Below are 22,439 nucleotides of genomic sequence, written 5' to 3'. Positions count from 1 at the left end.
GCTCTTAACTGCTGAGCCATCTCTCCAGCCCACCTTTCGGTCTTTGTAAAAGCCTTAAAACACATGTAGGTTAAAATCGGATGCAGGTGCTAGAAAGCTCAGAAGAGTGCTAGATGAACACACCGTATTTACGTGCCTGAGGGGAAAACACTCATAAAATAAGTATATCTTAAAAATTAAAATTGGCTGGGTGGTGATGGCGCACACCTTTGATCCCAGTACTCGGGAGGCAGAGGAAGACAGGCAGGCAGAAATCTCTGAGTTCAAGGCCAGCCTGTTCTACAGAGCAAGTTCCAGAACAGCCAGGGCTACACAAAACCGAAATAAAATTGAATGTAGGGGCTGGAGAGATGGCTCAGTGATTTAAAGCACTTCTCTTCCAGAGGACCTGAGTTTGGCAACCAGCTCCCCCGTCAGGTAGCATGTAACCGTAACTCCAGCTCCAAAGGATCTGATGCTTCTGGCCTCTGAGGACACCTGCACTCAGATCACATTGGTCACCTCCATACAATTTAAAAAAATAATTTTTAGAAAAAAATCTTTTAAAATGAATATGAGTTAACATGTCAAGGTTTCAAAATGTGTATACAACCCACACACATAGTCAAGGGCTGGGGAAATGTGTCAGTAGATAGTGTTTACTACATACGAGTATCTCGAATTCAAATTTCGAGCAGCCAGTGGAAGTCAGGCGGGGTGGCACAGGTACAAACCCACCTCTCAGGGAGAGAGACAGACACCCTAGAAGCTGGCCACCCAGCTAAGCTAGACAAAAAGGTAAATTCTGGAGTCAATAAAGACTGAAAAAACAATGTAGATGAGCTGCCAAAATGGCTCAGTGGGCAAGGGTGCTTGCTGCTAAGCCTGATAACGAAAGTTCGATGTGTGGGGCCCACATCTGGGAAGAGAACTGGCTCCCTGCTGAAGCCGTCCTCCGATCTCCACCTATCTGTGTGCTGCAGCACACACGGCCACAAAGGGACAAACACAGACACAGTATGTGCTCGGTACAGATGTAACTTTTTAAAAAATATTTTTAGCCTCGGGTTGGTTGAATCTGTGGCTATAAGCCCACAGGTATACAACTGTACCTTTTTTTTTTAGGCATTCCCAATTCTGGGTTGAAAAAAATGAGCGAGCATGCATACAAAACATTTCAAAACAGTCTTGCTTGGGCCTGGAGAGATGGCTCAGTGTTTGAGAGGACTTGTTGCTCTTACAGAGGACCCAGGTTCGGTTACTAACACCCATCTGGTGGCTCTCACAGTCCAGGGGACCCAGCAGGCACGCATAGGGTATATGTACATACACACAGGCAAAATATTCATATACATAAAAGTAAAATAAATCTTTCTGAGCTTGGTGGCACACACCAAGCAACTCGGGAGGCAAAGGCACGCAGATCTCTGAGTTTGAGGCCAGCCTGGTCTACAAAGCAATTTCCAGGACAGCCAGGGTTACACTGGGAAACTCTGTCTCAAAAATCTTAAAAACAGTAACGGTTGTGCTCTGTCTATTCAAAAGTGATTGTCAAGGGTCTGACATGGGGGCAATAGCTCAGTGCAGTGCTGGCCCCAAGGCTGAAGGCCTCAGGTTGATATTGCTCCAGCCTATAACCCCAGCTGCAGAGATGTAAAAGTTCTAGGTCTCCCTTGGATTCAGCCAGTTTCTTGGCCATCCTGTGATACATAAGACTCCGCCTCAAAACAAGAACCAAGAGTCCAACACAGGTAAGAAAAGTGTTTATTATCAGGATAGTACAGTTCTCATGGAGTCTCAAACAAGTTCCAAATCAGATCCTCCAAGGATATCAAGTCTCCATCACAGGATAATACACGCATATTCTATGCATGAAGGACCCAATCTTTTTTTCCCTTCCCATTGGAAGCTCCCCTCAGAAATGATGAGTCAGACGCTGTCCCTGTCTTCTTTATAATGTTCTTAACGTATGCTGGGATATCCGTGTTTCTTCGAAAAGTTTTCCATCTCCCCTCCCCCTACATGGCACTTCTATTAACTGGCTTTTGTTAGAGGCAAGTCAGTTTGCTGGGGACAGAAAGACGTTAAAAAACACAGCAAATAAGAGACAAGCTCCATACGCAGCAATTGAGATCCAAAACCTGGGGTCCTTGAGCAGGGTCTTGTCAAAGCAGCTGAACACAGTGTAACCAATGGACATCCCAGCAAATCCTCCTGCGATGTGAGCGGCGAAGGACACCTTTGGAGAAAGGGAGAAAAAAAAAAAAAAACATACAGAAATGGGTGAAGAAAACGCTATGGAGCTCCTCCAGTACAAATATCACGCTGTTAGAGGATGGGTCTCAGGCTAAGATAGGACACAACCCTTTGTCCCCAAGACAAGGTGAGGCTGTAAGTAAAGTACCTAAAGCTTAAAAAATGTTGCCAGGTGTAGTGGCGTATACCTTTAATCCCAGCACCCAGAGGCAGGTGGATCACCTAGTTCAAGGCCAGCCTGGACTACAGAGCAAGTTCCAGGAGAGCCAGAGCCAGAGCCAGAGCCAGAGCCAGAGAAACCCTGTCTAGAAAAACAGTCTTTGTTTATATGACTTTTTATTACTGTGTATATGTGTTATGCTGCGAGGCTCATGCCACAGAGAACATGAGGAGGGCAGCGTTGAGGCTGAGTCTCTCCTCCTACCCTCACATGGCTTCTGGGACTGAACTCGGGTTTACAGGCTCCCGTTGGAAACACCACACACCCTGAGCCACCTCGCCAGCCCAGCATTTTCTCTCCACCTCCGAGACAAGGTCTTTCTGTATAACCCTGGCTAGACTAGAACTCACAGAAATCCTCCTGCCTCAGTCTCCTCGGTGTTAAGCTTATAGGTGTGACCCACCAACCCTAATAAAACATGCCATTTCAGCCACTCTCTTAAGCACACAGGACAGAACCACTGTGACTCTTATTCTCTTTATCAGCTTTACATTTGGGATGCCCCTTTATATAAAGCCAGCCAAGAGACGGAGATGGGAGAGGCAATAAGGTGTCTCTGTTGTCAGTAATCATTGAAATGAGGTGCAGAATTAAATTAACAAAAACAGTTTTAAAAACTTACCACATTTAAGAACTGCAGCAAATCTGAAAATTACTTTTGTCAGCTTTTTTGTTTGTTTTTCCTAAGAGAGTTTCTCTGTGTAGCCTTGGCTGTCCTGAACTTGGTAGACCAGGCTGGCCTCAAACTCAGTGATCCACCTGCCTCCCTGAGTGATGGGATCAAAGGTGTGTACCACCATGCCTGGCTGTCATCTTTCTTTATAGTATACTTAGACACAAATTTTTATTACTATATTCTTTTTTTCCCCACCAAACAGAGTTTCATTGTGTAACCTTGGTTGTCCTGGAACTCTCTCTGTAGACCAAGCTGGCTTCAAAATCACAGAGATCCACCTGCCTCTGTCTCCCAAGTTCTGAGATTAAAGGCTACCTCTATCCAGATCATTGCTCTATTCTGATCCACTTTTTAAAAAGACAGCCTCATACATCTCATTCTGGCCTTCAACTATTAGTTGAGGATAGCCTTGATTTTCCTGATCCTCCTGCCTCTGCCTCTCAAGTGCCGAGATTATAAGGATAAGCCACCACATCCAGTTTCCCAGTCTGCTTTGAATTCTCTGTGGGCAGGGGAGGCCCTTGTCACCTATTTTTTGAATGGCATTGCAGACGACAATGAGAGCCCAAGGGCAGACAATCTGACCTCTGACTTCCTTGGGACCTTGTAATTTTTGCTTTGTTCTTTGGTTGTGCATCTACATGTGTTGCATGTGCATGTTCGCACGTCTGCGGGTACACATGAATATGCGAGCGCACGTGAGCGTATGGAGGCCAGAGGCCAGCTGCTCTCCTCCGCCACCTCTCCTCCTAGCCACTTTATATTTTGAGGTGGGTCTCTCTCTAAGAATCTTTCTAATTAGTCCAGGAACTCACTATGCAGACCAGGTCTCAAGCTCACAAAGATCCTCCTGCCTCTGCCTCCCAAGACTGGAATAAGAGCTCAGTGATTTGAGTAGACTAGCTGCTCAGCTTTTCCTAGGGGTCCCAGTCTCCACTTACCCAGGGCCGGGAATATAGGCTGGTCACCAAGGACTGAGTGCTGGCGGTTTGTACCCATTGAGGCATCTCCCCAGATCTACCTTATTGTTTTGTTGTTGTTGTTTTGTTTTATTTTTTAGCTTCCAAATGGTTATTTGACTAGTTTAAATTGGAGTTGTAATATCTATTTGATATTCGTTTTTGGCTTGTTCATTTATTTTCTTTTGTTATTGTTGTTGTTTTGAAACAGTTTCATGCAGCCCAGGCTGCCCTTGAACTTGCTATGTAGCTTAGGATGGCCTTGATCCCTCCTTCCTCATTCTCCTAAGTGCTGAGATTACAGGATGACTCTTTTCGATGGGAAAATAAATGGCTTTGTTGTTGTTGTTTAGGGTTTTTGAGGTTTTTTTGTTTTGTTTTGTTTTTTCGGGTTTCTCTGTGTTGCCTTAGCTGTCCTAGACTCACTCTGTAATCCATGCTGGTCACAAACTCCTAGAGATCTGCCTGCCTCTGCCTCCAAGAGCTGGGATCCAAGGTGTGCACCAGCACCACCTGTGGAAGAATAAGTTTTTCTTAAAAAAAAAAAAAAAAAGAAAAAGAAAAGAAATTGCGGCTAAAGAGATGTTTCATCAGGTAAAAGCTCTTTCCTCAAAAGCCTGATGACCTAAGTTTGAGCCCTGTAACCCATGTAAGAAAGCTGGATACAGCAGTGAATATTGTAAGAAAGCTGGATACAGCAGTGCATATCTGTAATCTCAGAATCCCTATGGTGAGGTTAGAGACAGGCAGGACGGTGGGCAAGTTGGCCTCTGACCTCCACATACACAGCAAAAACGTATGTGTGCACGTGCACTCACTCTCACATGCGCGCGCGCGCACACACACACACACACACACACACACACACACACACACACACACACAACAAATATAAAAAGGAAGGGAGGAAAGAAAGTAAACTCACCGGAGACCCATTTGCAGGGACAAAGAACCTTCTGTAGAGAGCAAATCCCATGTCTGATGCAACTAGAAGAGAAGACACACAGTGAAGCCTAGGATTTCCACATTGGGCAGAGATTTGCTCCCCTTAGCAATGTCTTGTTTTGGGGGCTGGAGAGATGGCTCAGCGGTTAACAGCACTGGCTGGCCTTCCAGAGGTTGTGAGTTCAATTCCCAGCAACCACATGGTGGCTCACAACCATCTACAATGAGATCTGATCTGATGCCTTCTCCTGGCCTGCACCGTATATGCACACAGAGCACTCTCTTAGCTGCTGCGCCAATTGCTGTCCTCAGAGTTCTCCTTCCATTAACTCATTAATTCTCCTAACAGCCTAATGAAGTGGACATTATAGGCAGGAAGCATGATACTTGGCATCAGGAACGTATTAAAAAATTAAATTCTCTGGATCATCCTAGAGAGGTAAGTGAGAAATTGAGGCCAAGGGTAAGCCTCCTGTGTCTCAGAAAGACTTCTGACAATTCTGGACTTGAATTAAGGATGAAGAGGTAGGTGACGGGGCCAGGAGCTGGGGAGTGATATGCAGGGGCCTGTGAGGCAGGGACATTAATATTTGACTTTGACATCTGAGTGACAGGAAGGCTTTGAGGATTTGGGGGATAAATGACATGGAGCTGATGAGAGTTTTGGTTTGCTTTGCTTTGCTGGTGTCGGGGAAGGGCCATTCTGGTTGTTAGGGGGGAAAGAAGCAAGAACAGGAGCAGAGACCAGGTAGAGGATTGCCTTACCAATCCAAGTGAGGGTGATGGTGGCATCTTATCCTCACAGAAGCCAAGACACAGACTGTGGCTGTAGCTCACTTAGTGGAGTGCTTGCCTACAGTGCAGAAAACCCTGAGCTGGATGGCTGGCACTGTATAAATCCATGTATGATAGCACGTGTCTATAATCTTAGTGATCAGGAGGTGGGGGCCAAAGAATGAGGAGTTCAAAGTCATCCTCTGCTACATAGCAAGTTCAAGGCCATCCTGCTCTACATGAGCAAACCTCAAGCTTCTCTCCTACATCCCCACAAGTTGAAAATTGAGAAATTTAGGAAGAAGATGGATTATCTCAGTAGTTTCCAAGCTTTTCCTTTGCAGACAAAACCAGAATCCAGAACAGAAAATATTAAGTAAAGCTATTGTGAGAGGCATAGGGCACACCCAGAGCTTGTCCTGGCACCTCACCAAGGCACCTCTACCAGCGGACAGTTCTTCCCAACAATAAATCATCAATCACTCCTCCTGGTAGGGTAGGGAACCGCAAGAAACCCTTCCAATGAAGGCTGAAGATGAGATTGTGGCTGTAAAGTGCCCATGGAGCTCACTTACCTATCAGAATGATGACGAGAAGCCTGAAGATCCCAAAGGCAGGAATCATTTCTCGAAAATTCTGGGAAAGAAGTAATAATAATACAAACTGTTGGCAAATGGCATCTCGACACTACTACTCTCTCTTCATTTGCTTTTTCTTTTTTTTGTTTGTTTGTTTTGCTTGTTTTTCAAGACTGTTTCTCTGTAGCCCTGCCTGTCTGGAACTCACTCCATAGGTCAGGCTGGCCTCAAACTCACAGAGATTGTACTACCTCGGCCTCCTGAGTGCTGCAATTAAAGGTGTGGAACACCACACCCAGCTTAAAGCAATGTTTATTTCTCAGATATTTGGAAGGCAAACCATAGTTGCAACAGCCAAGTTTTAAAATGCATTGGTGGGGGGCCTGGAGAGATGGTTCAGAGATTAAGAGCACTGGCTGCTCTTCCAGAGGTCATGAGTTCAATTCCCAGCAACCACATGGTGGCTCACAACCATCTATAATGAAATCTGGAGCCTTCTTCTGGCATGCAGGTGTACATGCAAACACAACATTGTATGCATAACAAATAAAATGCATTAGGGGAGGACAAACCTGCTGTTCTTTGGAGCATAAAACAAGACATAATGTTTAATTTTATAATGTAAATTACATAATTTCATTAGCCAGTAATTAAATATAAGTAATATGAAATCAACATTTAACATGTCAGTAAATGGGGAGATAAGTCTGTAAAATACTTCTTGGCTTTCTGGTTAACATTCTTTTACTATTTCACCCTTTTACCCTGTGGTAGTTAAAAAAAGTAGTGTATGTCTGTCGATTGTGTGTGTGATTCTGAATGTGTCTATATGTGTGTGCACTTGTGTGATTGTGTGTGTGTGTGTGTGTGTGTGTACGCCCATGCCTCATACGTGGAGATCACAAGACAACATGAGAATTGTTTCTCTCCTTCCACCACGTAGGTTCAGGGATTGAACTTGTGTCCCAGTTTGGTGGCAAGTGCCTTTACCTGCTGAGTCTTCTCACTGGCCTGAGGATGTTATTTTTAACTGGACTTTAGCTCCTTTATTGTTTGGAAAGGAAGGGAGAAGCAACTCAATAAGTCAAAATACGGTTTGACTTAGAGTTTTCTTTTTCTAGTGGCCAAAATAGTCTCAGCTCATAAGAACTCAGTAAATGTCAATAAATCAGGTTTCCCCGAATCAAACAACTATTCATTTATAAAGAAAACAAAAACCAAAGTCCTCCGGGAGCTGGAGAGGTGGCCCCGGAGGATCCAGGTTTGAGTCTAACACGCACACAATTTGCACACGCAGGTAAAGTACACACATAACAAAGGAAGCATTTTTTAAAATCCAGAAATGGGGTATGGCGGTACATGCCTGTAACTTTGGCATGTAGGGGGCAAAGACCCAGAATCCAGGTGAGGATCAAAGTCAGGGCCATCCTCTGGTACTTATCAGGTCTAGACTATCCTGGGCTACATGAGACCCTGTCTTTAAAACTTCCGTTCCCCAAATTCTTACCACTATAACATTCATAAAATAGCCTCCCATCAGTGCGTAGACTCCTCCTGAAGCACCCACAAGAGACTTAAGGGGATCAAAAATGGAGCTGGCAAGGGAACCTGGAGAAACAAAATACAAAAGATCAGATGGAACTCTAAGGATTGTGAATAAAGAAGGATTAAAAGAAAATCTAAAATGTGGGAAGTTTTGAACATTTCCATGTTATCAAGCAACGATTCCGGAAACCTTGCCCTTGTATGCCATGTAGACTCAGGCATGCCTGTTAACCTTCCCAATGTTTCTGAAACTTTAAACATTTATTAGGAATGCAATAAAAGCTGGTCAGTGGTGGTGCATGCCTTTCATCCCAGCAACTCAGGAGGCAAAGGCAGGAGGATTTTTGTGAGTTAAAGGCCAGCAGAGCTAGTTCTAGGACCTCCAAGGCTACACAAGAAACCCTGCCTTAAAAAACAAAAACAAAAAGAAGAGGAAAAGAAATGAAACATTAAAACAGACACAAGAGCTCACACTCTGGAGCCAGAATCACTAACTATGACTCAAGGATATTATTTAACCTCTCCTGTCTGTAATGTGTAAATACCAATAAAACAGTTCCCAATAGGTTGTGAGGGGAAGCAAAACAATCGATACATGTATCACAGGAAAGCACTGTGGGATGTGTTTTGTAGCCTTGCTAGCTATTGTTTCAACCTGGCCAGTGAGATGGCTCAGCTGGTAAAAGAACTTGCCGCCAAGCCTGAGAGCCTGAGTGTGATCCCTGGGACCCAAGTGGTGGAAGGAGAGAGCCAGCTTCAACAAGTCTGTTCCGACCTGCACAGGAGTCCACACATACACATGTTGCAGGATGTTTGGTCCCGCTGTGAACCCCAAGGTTGTGAACTGTAAAAACCCGTTTCTCATTTGGTGTGGCTCCACCCTAACAAACACCTTTAATCCAAGATCTTTCTGTACATAGGATTAAAGGTAACCCTAGGGTCAAGAGGTGGAGCAAGAAACCAGCTAACAGGTTAAACAGTAGGGAGGGACATTGAGAGGGAAATTTAAGGCAATGTGGAGAGGTAGTAGGGGCTTTTGTCTTTTTGGCCTTCTCCTTCTGGGATGTGAGCTAAGTAGGAAGGCTTTTGTCTTCTGGGACGGCGGCTGAGTAGGAAAATCAGCTGCCTCTCTGAGCTGGTAGGTTTTTCACCGCAGTATCTGGCTCCTGAGTTTTAATTGGCAAACTCAGACCTTTGCAATTTTGTTTTTAAAAGCAACATATATGGGCAGGAGAGATGGCTCAGAGGTTAAAAACACTGCCTGCCCTTCCAGAGGTCCTGAGTTTAATTCCCAGCAACCACATGGCGGCTCACAACCATCAATGTTGGAATCTAGTACCCTCTTCTGGGATGCAGGCGTACATGCAGATAGAGCACTCATAAACATAAAATAAAATCTTAAAAAAGAAGCCCCATATATTCATACACACAAACACAAAAACGCCTGAGTGTCATAAATCACGCTCTGTGTTCTTAACTCCCATAATTTTAGAAAAGAGCTGCACCCACTGAGCCATCTCATGTTCTAGAGGCGGCCTCAGAATCCTTCTTAACACAAAGTTCAATCCCATTCTCCAAGCAAGATGAAACTCATTTTCTAACCTGGTCCTACACACCTGGACCAAAAGAGGACACCGTGAGCATTGAGATGTCTTCTCTATACTTCTTACTCGTACTATTTGGTATCTTCCTCTCATGGTTCTCTTCATTCCTTAGGATGTGATACAATCTTTGTTTTGTGTGAAAAAAGGACTGTCTCAGGGCTGGAGGTTGGGCTCAGCCGGTAAGAGCACCTGCTGCTCTTCCAGAAAACCTGGGCTTGGTTCGCAGCATGTACATAGTGGCTCACAACCAACCATAGCTCCAGTTCCAGAAGCTCTGATGCCCTCTTGTGGTCTCTGCAGGCACTGCATGCACGTGGTGGACCAGCTATACAGGCAGGCAGAACACCCATACTCCTAAAGATAAAGGCTGCGCTGAGGAAGCCCTCGGGAAGGAAGGACTTTCCCAGAAGTTTTCATGTGAGAAAAGGACGGGGGAGGGGAGGGAAAGAGGTGACAGAGGAAGAGGAGGAGAAGAAACATCTCTTCAACAGGCATACCATGGTACTCTCGAAGACACACATACTCTAAATACATATATACACAAATAGAATGAGAAGTTGGGCATAGACACACGTAATTTTAATCCCAACACAAGAGCAGCAGAGGCGGGACCGCCACAAGTTTGAAGTTAGTCTGGTCCATAGGGAAATCCTGTCTCAAAAACCAAGAATGAAACAAAATAAATGGAGAAATTATACCACAGCAAATTCACCAGGTAATAAAAATATAATAAACAGATTTTATTGGGTTTTTGGTGTTTTTGTTTTGCTTTTGTTAGTTTTGAAACAAGGTCTTACTATGTAGCCTTGCTGTCCCACTACGTAAAGCAAACTAGCCTTGAACTCACAAAGATCTGCCTGCCTCTGCCTCCTGAGTTGTTAGGATTAAAGTTGTATGTTACCACATCTGGCCTGATTTAAAAAAAATTAATTGAATTAAACATTAAAATCTTTCCACAAAACAAATTATAGGCTGAGATGGCTTTATTGCTGGGGTTTGTTGGTTGGTTGGTTGTTGGTTTAGGTTTTTGACACAGTGTCTCACATAAACCTGTTGAGACCTGCTTTATCCTTTAGCATAACTGCAGCCATTTTGTTTTTAATCTCCATTTTGATCATAAAGTGAAATTAAGTTCAAGTTCTCAGGCTCTGCCTGCCTGACATAAGAATAGCCTGTAACTTACAATAATAAAATAATCGCAGAAATGATAAATATGCTCCACTTGAATTAATGATAAATGTGTGCTCTACTTAAACAATACCCAATACCATGCTATATTCCTTTCTCTTACAATAGTGGGGAACTGAAAAGTCCCCAAGTTCCCCCGCCCTAAATCCCAGCCAATCAGCCTACAATGCTTTATCTAGCTACCTATGCACAATGTACCTGGAATAGAATTGATTCTTTCCTTTAAAACCTCACTCTGAGAACAGCTCAGGGTCACAGCCTTGGTTCCCGAATCCAGACTGTCCCACTGACTAGTCAGACTTCGCTAAGCATTCAGTAAACTTCCATATGCCTGAGTCTGGTGTCTGAGTGGTCAGTGTTCAGCTGTTCCTAAACCATAACAGGCTGTTTACAAACTTGCTATGTAGCAGAGGATGGCCTCCAACCCCTGATCTCCCTGCTTCCATCTCCTGAGTGTTAGGATTACAGGAATACACCCTACTCTACCTGCTATGTGCAAGGCTCTGGCTGAGTCCCAGCACCACTGCCTCCTTCGATCATAATTTTGCTGAGCCTTCTCCATACCACTTACAAGGCTAAGACACTCTCCCACTTGTTGTATGAAGCAAGCATCGCTTTAGTGCTCAACACGGAAAGACGTTGCAAGAAAACTACACTCGTGACCATGGCATGTGACTCAGTGGGAGAGCACCTTCATAGATTGATAAGTGCCCTGGGTTCAATCTCCAGCAAAGGAAGGAAGAAAATATAGGAGGGAGGGAGGGAGGGAGAGAGGGAGAGACGGAAGCGGAGGAAAAGAAGGGGAAGCAGAGACAACCCTGTTTCTGACCTCAGCTGGCGCTTGCCCTCATATACATAACCACACACATACACATAATTAAAAACAGAATATTTTAAATTTTTAATTAATTGAATTCGATCATCTATAATGTACCATGACCAAGTGTCCTCCCAAAAGCAAGCTTGCTTTAACACTGGAAAGTCTGTTAATGTTATTCTCCATCTCACAAGCCAAAATGGACAAACTACACAGGAAGACAAAGTAAGTTCATAAGAAGTGAGGGATGAGGAAAGAAAAGAAGCTGCAGATGTAGCTTGGCTATACAGCCTTGCCCAGCAAGCATGTAGGCAGTGGCTCGAATCCCTGCCATGCCAAAAACCAAACAGGGACTGAAAGACAAGATCCAAACAAGGAGAAAATATCTGCATGTCTTATACAGTTACATTCAAAAAAAAAAAAAAATGTGAACCAAGCTGAGTGCAGTGGTCTGTAATCCTAGGACAGCCAAAGCTACACAGAGAAAGTCTGTCTCAAAAAACTTAAAAGAAAGAAAAAAAAATGTAAACAAAAAATGTAACTGGGCAGATGAGTTAAACAATTTAAAAAAGACCGACCATACTAAACTATGAGTCTGTGGAAGTTCAGAGGATGTAGAAACGGTCTGCTTCACTGTCTTATGCCCTACACAACATGGGTCCCCGGGCCACGTCCCCAGAGAGTGAGTCAGTAGGTCTGGTGGGATCTGAGAGGCTTTACGTGTACTGAGCTCTTCAGATGAAGCTGACCACCAGTCAGCTTGGGGGTGTTGGGCTGGGGGTGGATGGTACAGCTCACTCTTCAATGTGCTCCTGTGAATTTATTAAAAAAGAGAGAATTCTAACTATCTGGTCTTGTCTGGTCTGGTCTGGCCCAACACTCTGCCTTAACAGTTTCTTCTGTGGATCCATGGACACACCTCACAGGCAGCAAGTGTAAGCAGAACCCAGGGTGACACTGCAGATGGAAAGTAAGGAGAAAAGGCAAAGTAGGGAAGGCAATTTGGCCAGGCAGGCAAGGGTTACAAGGAGCTTTCGTGGCATCTTGCCTTTCTTTTGACCACTGTGAATTGCTAGGAAGTAGTCTGTTTGCGGAAGATGATTCTCAGCAGCAGTGGGAAGCACAGATCTGAACGGTAAGAGAAATCTACCAAGAGGCAATGGCCAGAATCAACAGAGAATCTGAAAATTTGTTCCCATGCTCCCATGGGGTTTCTGCTCTGGTGCTGGGCAGAGCTAAGTCGACGGGCTCAGATCAAGCCATGAGCAGAGGTGGAATGTACAATAGACGCAGGAGGCATGCAAGTCCACACCTCTGCATTCAAGGACAGGACAAAAAGATGCAGAAAGAAAGGATGGGGAGACTAGATACCAAGCTAAGCCTCTCTTTCTCTCTTCCCCCCTCTCTTTCTCTCTCTATCCCTCCGTGTGTGTGTCTCTTTCTTTCTTTCTTTCTTTCTTTCTTTCTTTCTTTCTTTCTTTCTTTCTTTCTTTTTCTTTCTTTCTTTCTTTCTTTCCTTCTGTTTGTTTTCAAGACAGAGTTTCTTTGTATACCCTTGGCTATCTTGGACTCACTTTGTAAACCAGACTGGCCTGGAACTCACAGAGCTCTGCCTGCCTCTACCTACTGAGTGTTGGGATTAAAGGCATACACCACCACCACCCAGAAGCTAAACCCTTTTAAAGCTCTCTGTTTACTGTAGCTCAAGACTGCTGCCTGCTGTCCACACACACTACTGTCAACTGCCACTGTGTGCTACCTCCAGGAATCCTCCCATACAGCAGTTGACAAACACCTCCCCATTGGCTAAAAAAAAGGAAAAAAAGTGAACACTAAATTGAGTTGAACTGTAATCCTTAAGCCACAGGTTGACGTCCAATCCCCAGGAACATTATTGGAAAACAGAGGATCTTATTTGAAAATAAATAAAGGCTACACAGGAAAGGGGAAAAAAGCACCAGATGTGGTGGCTTGCACTGGATAATTTTATGTCAACTTGACACAAATTACAATCATCTGAGAGGACGAAACCTCAAAAAAAAAAAAAAAAAAGAGCTTCCATTAGATCAGCTGTAGGCAAGCCTGTGGGGCATTTTCTTAGTGATGGATGTGGGAGCGCCCAGACCAGATCACCCCTGGGCTGGTGATCCTGAGTTCTATAAGAAAGCAGGCAAAGAAAGCAATGATGAGTGAGCCAGTGAGCAGTATCCCTCCACGGCCTCTTCATCAGCTCCTGCCTCCAGCTTCCTGTCCTGCTTGACTTCCCACCTTCACTTCCTTCAGTGATGAACAGTGACATGGAAGTGTAAGCCAAACAAACCCTTTCCTCCTCAACTTGCTTTTTGTTCATGGTGTTACATTGAAGCAATAGAAACCCTAACCAAGACATGGCTCATGCCAGTAATGTCAGCACTTGGGAGGCTGAGGCAGGAGGATCTCATGTTTGAGGCCAGGTCAGACTACATTAGAGAGTTCTTAGGCCGCTTGAATGATGGGACCAGTCTCAGAAAAAGGAAAGAAGGAAGGAAGAAAGGAAGGAAGGAAGGAAGGAAGGAAAGAAAGAAAGAAAGAAAGAAAGAAAGAAAGAAAGAAAGAAAGAAAGAAAGAAAGCACGCTGGGAATGCAGTTCAGGAGAGTGTTTGCATAGCATTCAGAAAACTGCTGAATCCCCAGTACCACATAAATCTAAAATCGCACATATTGGGTAGTGGAGGGAGGAGGATCAGAGGATCAGGCTAAAAAAGCCAACCTGGGCCAGATAAGATCCTCTCTCAAACATCAATAGGGAAAAGGGTAAAACAACCCAGATATTCTTCAAGGGTGACCAGCTAGATAAGACCATAACTGCTCAGCAGTAAAAAAAAAAAAAAAAAAAAAAGTGTGCATTCCTGAAATGACACAAGTAAAGAAGTGAGATCAGATTAGTGCTTATCAATGATAAAGGAGGAATGTGGGAAGAAAGAGGTTGAGCCATGATATGGTACTGAGAGCACCTGGGGAGTTGTGGGTATTTGCTATCTTGATTGCATGACTGTGACTATCCTCCTTGTGTTGCTATGTTAAAATTTACAGGATGGTGACATGAGGACAAGTGGCCAAAGGTCCTTGGGATCTTGAGGTATTATTTCTTATAACTCATGTAAATCTATAGCTTTCTCAAGATTAAGGCATTTGTTTGTTTGTTTGTTTGTTTGTTGAGACATCTATGTAGCCTTGGCCATCCTAGAACTTGCTAGGTAGACCAGAACTCAGAGATTCACCTGCCTCTGCCTCCCAAGTGCTGGGATTAAAATCTTGCACTACACCCGGCAAAATGTCTTTCTTAAATGCAAATCTGGCTGTGTTACTTTCCATAATCGTTACTGTAGCATTTTAGGGGATTCAAGATCCAAACACCAAGCTGCTTGAAGTTGCAAGCTGTATAAATTCCACGAGAATGCGAGATATTTGAGGACGGCCACCGTGACTTATCTTCATGTGCTTGTACTATGTCTAACATTTAACCTCTGGTTAAATTATCTGTAATACTTACCATACTCCCTAGCATATTATCTGACCTATACATAATATGCTAGAAGGCAATAAATACTGACTTTAGTAAAAAGTTCACCTGTTATGTTTGGTCTCCATCCTAAGGGCCCAGAAGTGTTGATTCCATGTCACCCTCAGAGCACTGACCTGCCAACACTCCTGCCAGGTATACCAGCCCCACTCGGAGGCCTTTGTGGACCATTTCCAAGGGGATACCCAGAACGAGCTGCATAAAAAGATTTCCCACGATATGCTGGACTCTGCAGAGACAAACATGGATCAGATATCCAAGCAGCAAGAGGCTGTCATGGGAGACTTGCATGTGATATTTCTAGTTAAGAACTTGATGGAATTTTATTTTCTATTTCAGAGAGAGAGAGAGAGAGAGAGAGAGAGAGAGAATGTCCCCTTGGTGGCCGGAAGAGGGCTCCAGATCCTTTAGAGCCAGAGGCACAGAAGCTGTAAGGCTCCATGTGAATCTTAGGATCCAAGCTGCAGGCCTCATGATTGAGCAGCAAGCACTCTTAACCACAGAACCATCTCTCTAGCTCCTATAGTCTAGTGTGTCAAAGCAGGCAACTCTTTTATCTGTTTTGTTGTTTTGCTTTTTCTCTTATCTGTTTTTAAATAAAATCTTACATGAAGCTTCGATATGTAAAGCAAATAAAAGCCTCTTAGCAATATGAATGTATGTTATAAGTTCTGTTTTACAACAACTACAACATGAAACAAAGACCAATGAAGCTGACTTAAAGAATGAAGCCTGTAATCCCAGGTCCTGGGAGGCAGAGGCAGGCAGATCTCTATGAGTTCGAGGTTAGCCTGGTCTACAAAGCTAGCCCAGGACAGCTGTCTTGAAAAATCAAAAGAAAAGACTGAAGTCCAGGCATGGTAGAGCATAACTTTAATCCCATTTCCTGGGAAGCAGAGGCAGGTGGATTTCTATGAGTTCAAGGCCAGCCTGGTCTACAGAGCTCCTTGCCATCCAGGCTACATAGTAAGACCCTGTCTTAAATAATAATAATAATAACAATAATAATGAGGAGGAGGAGGAGAATTTGAGAGATGTTCTTGAAGCTCAGAAAGTAGGTACAGCTCTTGCTTAGCAAACATGAAGCTGTGGGTTGTACCCTCAACACCAAGCCCTTACACGCTGCCTTGTAATACGATCATTTTGAACCAGCGTGAGGTGGCTTACATGGATGAAGCTCAATTCACCTGATACCACAGGGCTCCCCCAAAGAAGTGAGAGAGCCACAAGTTATTTGCTGACCACAGTGGACATGGAGGACCATAGATGATTTTTTTTTTTTGAGATGTGTAGCCTATGCTGGCCTTGAACTCCTGATTCTCCTGTCTCTGCCTCCCACATACTGAGACTGCAGACATGTGCCATCACCTGGTTTTGAGCGAGGTCTGGAAAGGCTCTCACATTTATGAAACTGTAAACAAATACAGAATGAGTTCCAGGACAGCCAGGGATATACTGAGAAACCTTGTCTTGAGAGAAAGAAAAAGAAAGGAAGAAAGGAAAGAAAGGAAAGAAAGAAAGAAAGAAAGAAAGAAAGAAAGAAAGAAAGAAAGAAAGAAAGAAAGAAAGAAAGAAAGAGGAAGGAAGGAAGGAAGGAAGGAAAAGAAAAAGAGAGAAAGGAAAGAAAAAGTAAACAAAGCTGGAAGTCAAACAGAGCCTCTCCTGTTTTTGTTACCCATCTTTTTTACCTTGCTCCCTTCCCTCATTTGTGTGTGTGTGGTGTGTAGGTATTATGTAGTTGCACCTACTGAGGTTAGGTACTGGGTCTCCTCCACCATTCTCTCTACCTTATTCCTTTGAGGCAGGGTCTCTCCCCCTGAACTTGAAGCTTGTGTTATTCAGCTAGGCTGGTAGCTAGCAAGCACCAGCAGTCTTCCCGTCACCGTATGGGGATAGCAGATACATGTGAGGCTGTGCTCAGCCAGCATCCCTAACTGCTGCGCCTTCTCTCCAGCTCCATCTGCACTGTTTCTATGCCTCCTTACACTACTATTTAACTGATAGGTAGTGCGTGAGCTAAATTATACTACTGTTGTTGTAAATAAAATGTGTTGAGCTAGATAGTGTTCATTATTAGCCCCATAATTACTACAGTGGCATTATTTAACACACTATCAAAAATAATAAGACACAGACACCTGTTCGATTTTTTTTTTAATTGCCTTATTTACCTTGGGCTGGGCAGATATTTCACCTACACTGTCTCAATAACCTCACCATCCATCTCCCAGCCCCCATCCAATGCCATCTGCCTTAACCATCTTATCTGGGCTACCATTCCTCCATAATCTCATAAATACTTGCATCCACGCCATCCTTGGAGTCCTTCCTCCTGGCCCACATGGTTCTTTCTCCAGGCTGACCCATCATGGTGTCCTCCTTCCTCCTCTCTTCCTGTCTGTCTGTCCTCCAAGCCCTTGATCCTTAGCCCCACACCCTTCTTCCAGCCTTGTCCAGATACAGGCTTTTTTTTATTAACTAATCAGGAATAATATCTTAGGCAGGTTTACACAAGAACAGAGCAGTGACCCTCATCTCAAGAGCCAGTAATTAGCATCAAAACACAAGCATCAGACCAACCCCCGACATATACACGTAAGTCAGAATGCTCACAAATTAATTTTCTACAGAGTGTGTTTGGGGAGGCAGACTGGCCATTCAGTTCTACTACTTCATTACCTAAATGGACCACTGGATGACGTCCAACAGGTAGGGTGACCTACTTTTGGTTTGACAGTGCTTTGGTCTCAGCTCATTAATATTCCTATATCAATACCAACATTAGACAGCTTTGCAGAGCATAGCACTCCTGGCTTCCGAGGGCACCAGAGCACACATGGCGCGCGCGCGCGCGCGCACACACACACACACACACTAATGATAACAACAACAACAAAAGTTACAAACAGATTAGTGGAAATTTTGTTGTTTTTTTTGTTTTTTGTTTCTCTGTCTTTCTTCCTTCACTCCATCCCTTCCCTAACAGGGTCTTACTATGTAGTCATGAATGACCTGGAATTCTGTGTAAACCAAGCCAGCTTACAATTTAGAGATCCACCTGCCTTTGCTTCTCTAGTGCCGGGATTCAAATTGTGCTCCACTACACCCTGTATAATCTTATTATATTTGTGTGTGAGTGCATGAGTGCATGCGTGTGTGTGTGTGTGTGTGTGTGTGTGTGTGTGTGTGTGTGTGTCAGAAGACAACTTGCAGGAGTCAGTCCTCTCCTTTTACCATGTGGGTTCTGGGGATCAAACTCAGGCTGTTGAGTTTGGCCAGTGTCTTTACCCTCTGAGTCATCACTCACACACCCTGTTTTTGTTTGTCTTTTAAGGCAGAGTCTGGCTATGTGACTGGCTGGCCTGAAATTTAATGTGTGGGTCATATTGGCCTCAGACTTGTCATGATCTTCTTGCCCTGGCTCCCAAGTACTAGAACAACAGGCATGAACCACCTTGTCTGGCCTAACAATTACTTATGATCTCTTCTGATACCATTAACTTGGCCATCATTCCTTACCCAGCATGGACCAGCATGTATGAGATAAACCTCCAGGCTTCCTCCCTCTTGTCAGGTCGGTACGTAAAGGGACTTTCCAAGATCCCTGTGTCCAGAGTGATCCACTGCTTCTGGGGCTTCCACACAGCATAATAAATGAACACGGCCAGCTGTCAGAGAGGGTCGATCATGGATGTTAACCAAGCTTTCTCTTAGGGGTAGGCCCCATTAAAACCCACAGAAAGGAATTGTGTCTAAGTGGTTAGCTCTCTGTGGGCTCAGATGAGACTGAAATCAAACTCCTCCACCGTGCTCCACCGCGGTCATACTTTCTCATGATGAGCAGGTGTTGGACCAGATTGTAATGACGACTCCCTGAGTCCCCCTTCTCCTTCCTTTCTGACACTGATGTCTGTCACTATGTTCTCTCCAGCCCTTCCTGATTACATAACCCATGCTGCTCACCTTCACTCCAGCTTCACAGCCCAGAAACCCGAAATGATAAAGGCCAGTGCCCCGGGGATGTCACGTGATATCCTCTGATCGTCGTGTGATGGGAAGGCACTTCACCTCTGTGCCATTCTTTCTTTACTCTCCCAACTCTAGTCTAACCCTGAGAAAAACCTCGGACAACCCCAGGCGAGGACATTCTGCAAGGTACCTGACCAATATACTTCATCTTTATCAGGGTCAGGAAAGACTACTGAGAAGTTGTCATGAATCAGAGCAGCCTGGGGAAGCAGGACAACTTACTGTAGTGTGAAACCCTGTATTGGAAGGGCTAGAGGATGAGGAAGAGGACATTAGCGAGAAAAAATGATCAAATCTAAGTAAAACCTGGAGTTAAATTAACAGTGCAGGTTCAGCCTCCTGAAGATAAAATATGAAATCCAAAATGCTCCAAATTTTGACATTTTTGAGCCACCAACATGACACTTCAAAAAGTTTTAGAAATCTAGAGAGCTGGCTCAGTGTTTAAGAGCACTGGCTGATCTTCTGGAGGACCCAGGTTCAATTCCCAGCACCTATACAGTAGCAGCTCACAGCCATCTTTAACTCCAGTTACAGGGAATCTAATGCCTTTTTCTGGCCTCTGAGAGCATGAGGCACACATGCCGTACACAGATATATATATGCAGGTAAAACACCATACACATAAAAAATAAAATTTAAAAAAACAAGTTTTAGGCTTGTGTGTGTGCACATACATGTGGAGGCCATAGATCAACCTCAGGTGTTGTTCCTCAGGTACCACACACTTTGCTTTTTGAGACAGAATCTCTCATTGACCTGAAGTTCAAACAGAGGCTAGGTTAGGCGGCTAGCAAGCCTCAGGGACCCATCCATGTGTCCCGACCTCCCTAGTGGTGGGATTAGAACTGAAAACATGGCTCAGCCATTAAGGGTGCATACACTACACTGGCAGAGAACCTGAGTTTAGTTCCCAGCAAACAGCTTACAACTGCCTGTAACTCCAGCTCCAAGGAGTCCAACGCGCCCTCTTCTGGCCTCCAAGGGTACATGCACTCACATGCACAACCTTCCCCACTCCCACACATATATAGACATAATTTTTTTAAATTCAGAAATATTCTGAAACGTGGATGCTGAAGAGATGGCTCAGTGAATAAAAGCATTCGATGCCTTTCCAAAGAACCGGGAGTTCAGTACACATATCAGGTGACTCACAACCATTTGAAACTCCAGTTCCAGAGAGATCCAATAACTCTGGCTTCTGCAGTCACCTGCACGTACATACAATTAAATAATAAATATTTAAAAAAATATTCAGAGATGTGGACCACTTCTGGTGGAAGCAACACTATGCCAACATCAATGTTTTAGATCTAGCTAAGATACTTTGGAGCTATGTAATATTAACAATGGAAGAATTGGGGGCTTTCTATTCTATTTCTTGTAATTTTTCTTTTTTTTTTTTTTTTTTTTAGACACAGTTTCATGAATCCCAGGCTGGTCTTGAACTTGCCATGAAGCTGAGGACGACTTTGACCTTCTGATCCTCCTGTCTCCAGTTCTGGGTAAGGGACTACAGGTGGGTCCCACTGTGCCTGGTTTTACAAAATGTCGGGGAGTGAATCCTGGTTTTTCAGGTGCTAGGCAAGCTGTCTATCAACAGGAAGATATCCACAACTGGTCCTCCTATAAGAGGCAGCTCCTACAGCGCCTGCTCCAGGACCTCACTGTGGGGAGCTGTGCTCTCAAAGCACTGTCTTATTCTTAAAAGTGTGATCATCTCCCATTATTCTCCAGCACCTCCCTCCTCCTCACATACCCTCAGAATTGACAGGTGTGTGGTCCTACCAGGTAGTCCAGCTGCATAAGAACCCAGACACAGAGCTTAACGCTTCCCAGTCTTGCAACAGAACCCCATAAGAAAGTGGAGAGCTATGTCCCTCTAACCTACTCAGCCTTGACAAAGGAATCTCCTGGAAATGCCTACACATTTGCCATAAAAGGTTTGACTCCTGCAATGGTTAATTTTATGTTCAATTGGACAAGGTTCAGATAGACTTGGGTATATATTCAGACATTATTCTGGATGTTTCTGTGATTTTTTTTAACTGTTTGTGTATTGTCTATTCATTAACTAAGTTAGTTAGTTGGTTAGTTAGCTAGTTAGTAAATTACTTAGTCACAGCATCTCTATGTAGCCTAGGCTAGACTCAAACTTACTATGTACCCCAGACTCTCTTAAACTCAAGATCCTCCTGCTTCAGTTTCCAAGTTCTGAGGTTACAAGACCATGCCACTATACCCCTCTGAGATCATCTTTTTTTAAGATTTATTGATTTATTTGATGTTTATGGGTGTTCTATCTGAATATATGCCTGGGTGCCAGAAGAGGACTTCAGAGTCTGTTACAGACAGTTGTGAGCCACGATGTGGTTGCTGGGAATTAAACTCCGCACCTCTGTAAGAGGAGCCAATGCTCCTAACCACTGAGCCATCTCTGCAGACCCCTGCTGAGATCATTCTTCGAGATGAGATTAATATTTAGCAGCCCTTTCCCTCCATCTTGTGAATGTATTCCTCCCAACCAGATAAAAGCCCTAACAGGGGAAAAAAAAAAAAAAAACTGTTTCATGAGGAAAGGAGTCTGCTAGTCAGTGGCCTTGAACTCAACATAAAACCCTTGGTGGGGTCTCCACTGCTTGCCCTGAAGATGGTGAAGCTGAAACCTCCCTCACTTTTTCAGTTCCTTCCCTCACACCTTATTGATCCTGTTCTGCAGGAGAGCCCTGCCTGCTACTGCAGTCCCTGACACCAAAGCCGGGGGTTAGTGGGGATCAATAGGATTACACTAGGGACGTCCTAATGCCCCTGAAGCCATGCCCTTCAGGCAGCAATCTCTCCTAAGACAGCAGTCTAGGAGAAAATCCTCGGTATCCCAAAGCTCCGGCCGGGTCTGGCTCTGGCTCTTCCCAGTCACTAAGACTCATCCCACCTCTCTGAGCTTTGCCCTCTTTCAGGTCACAGTCTGAGAACATATCCCATCGGCCCAAATGTAGACACCCACAGCACACGCCACATTTTCCCTCTGAAAGCTCAGGCAGCTGGTAACTGTTCTAAATATATACCTCAGACTGACCTGACCAACCAGTCTCTTTTGCTTTGTGAGATAAAGCCAATTTGCGAGCTGAACATAGTGGTGCATGCCTGTAATTCCAACACCCAGGTGACTGTGACAAAAGGATTATAGTGAGTTTGTGTGGCCAGCCTGGGCTACATAGTGAGCTGGAGGACAGTCTGGGCTACAGCACCAAATCCCATCTCAAAAAAATAAAAGAAGAAGAAGAAGAAGAAGAAGAAGAAGAAG

The 22,439-nt window shown here is 44.2% G+C and overlaps 1 protein-coding gene across 1 annotated transcript in view; it reads right to left on the bottom strand.

The window, feature by feature from the left end:
• Positions 1-1,737: 1,737 nt before the first annotated feature.
• Positions 1,738-22,439, bottom strand: part of Rhbdl2 (rhomboid like 2) — a 43,032-nt gene continuing 22,330 nt past the window's right edge. The window contains exons 3-8 of the mRNA XM_055611368.1: positions 18,623-18,771; positions 15,220-15,332; positions 7,895-7,995; positions 6,385-6,445; positions 5,016-5,077; positions 1,738-2,218 (exon numbers count right to left, since the gene is read on the bottom strand). Coding sequence (XP_055467343.1) covers positions 2,039-2,218; positions 5,016-5,077; positions 6,385-6,445; positions 7,895-7,995; positions 15,220-15,332; positions 18,623-18,771 — 666 coding nt within the window. The 3' untranslated portion in view covers positions 1,738-2,038. The remainder of the gene's footprint in view (positions 2,219-5,015; positions 5,078-6,384; positions 6,446-7,894; positions 7,996-15,219; positions 15,333-18,622; positions 18,772-22,439) is intronic.

This window comes from Psammomys obesus, unplaced genomic scaffold (assembly GCF_907164565.1).
Source record: "Psammomys obesus unplaced genomic scaffold, mPsaObe1.curated_primary_1811, whole genome shotgun sequence".
NCBI classification, from domain to species: domain Eukaryota; kingdom Metazoa; phylum Chordata; class Mammalia; order Rodentia; family Muridae; genus Psammomys; species Psammomys obesus.
The sequence above is the reverse complement of the archived record's forward strand: the minus strand, read 5'-3'. Positions and strand labels throughout refer to the sequence as shown.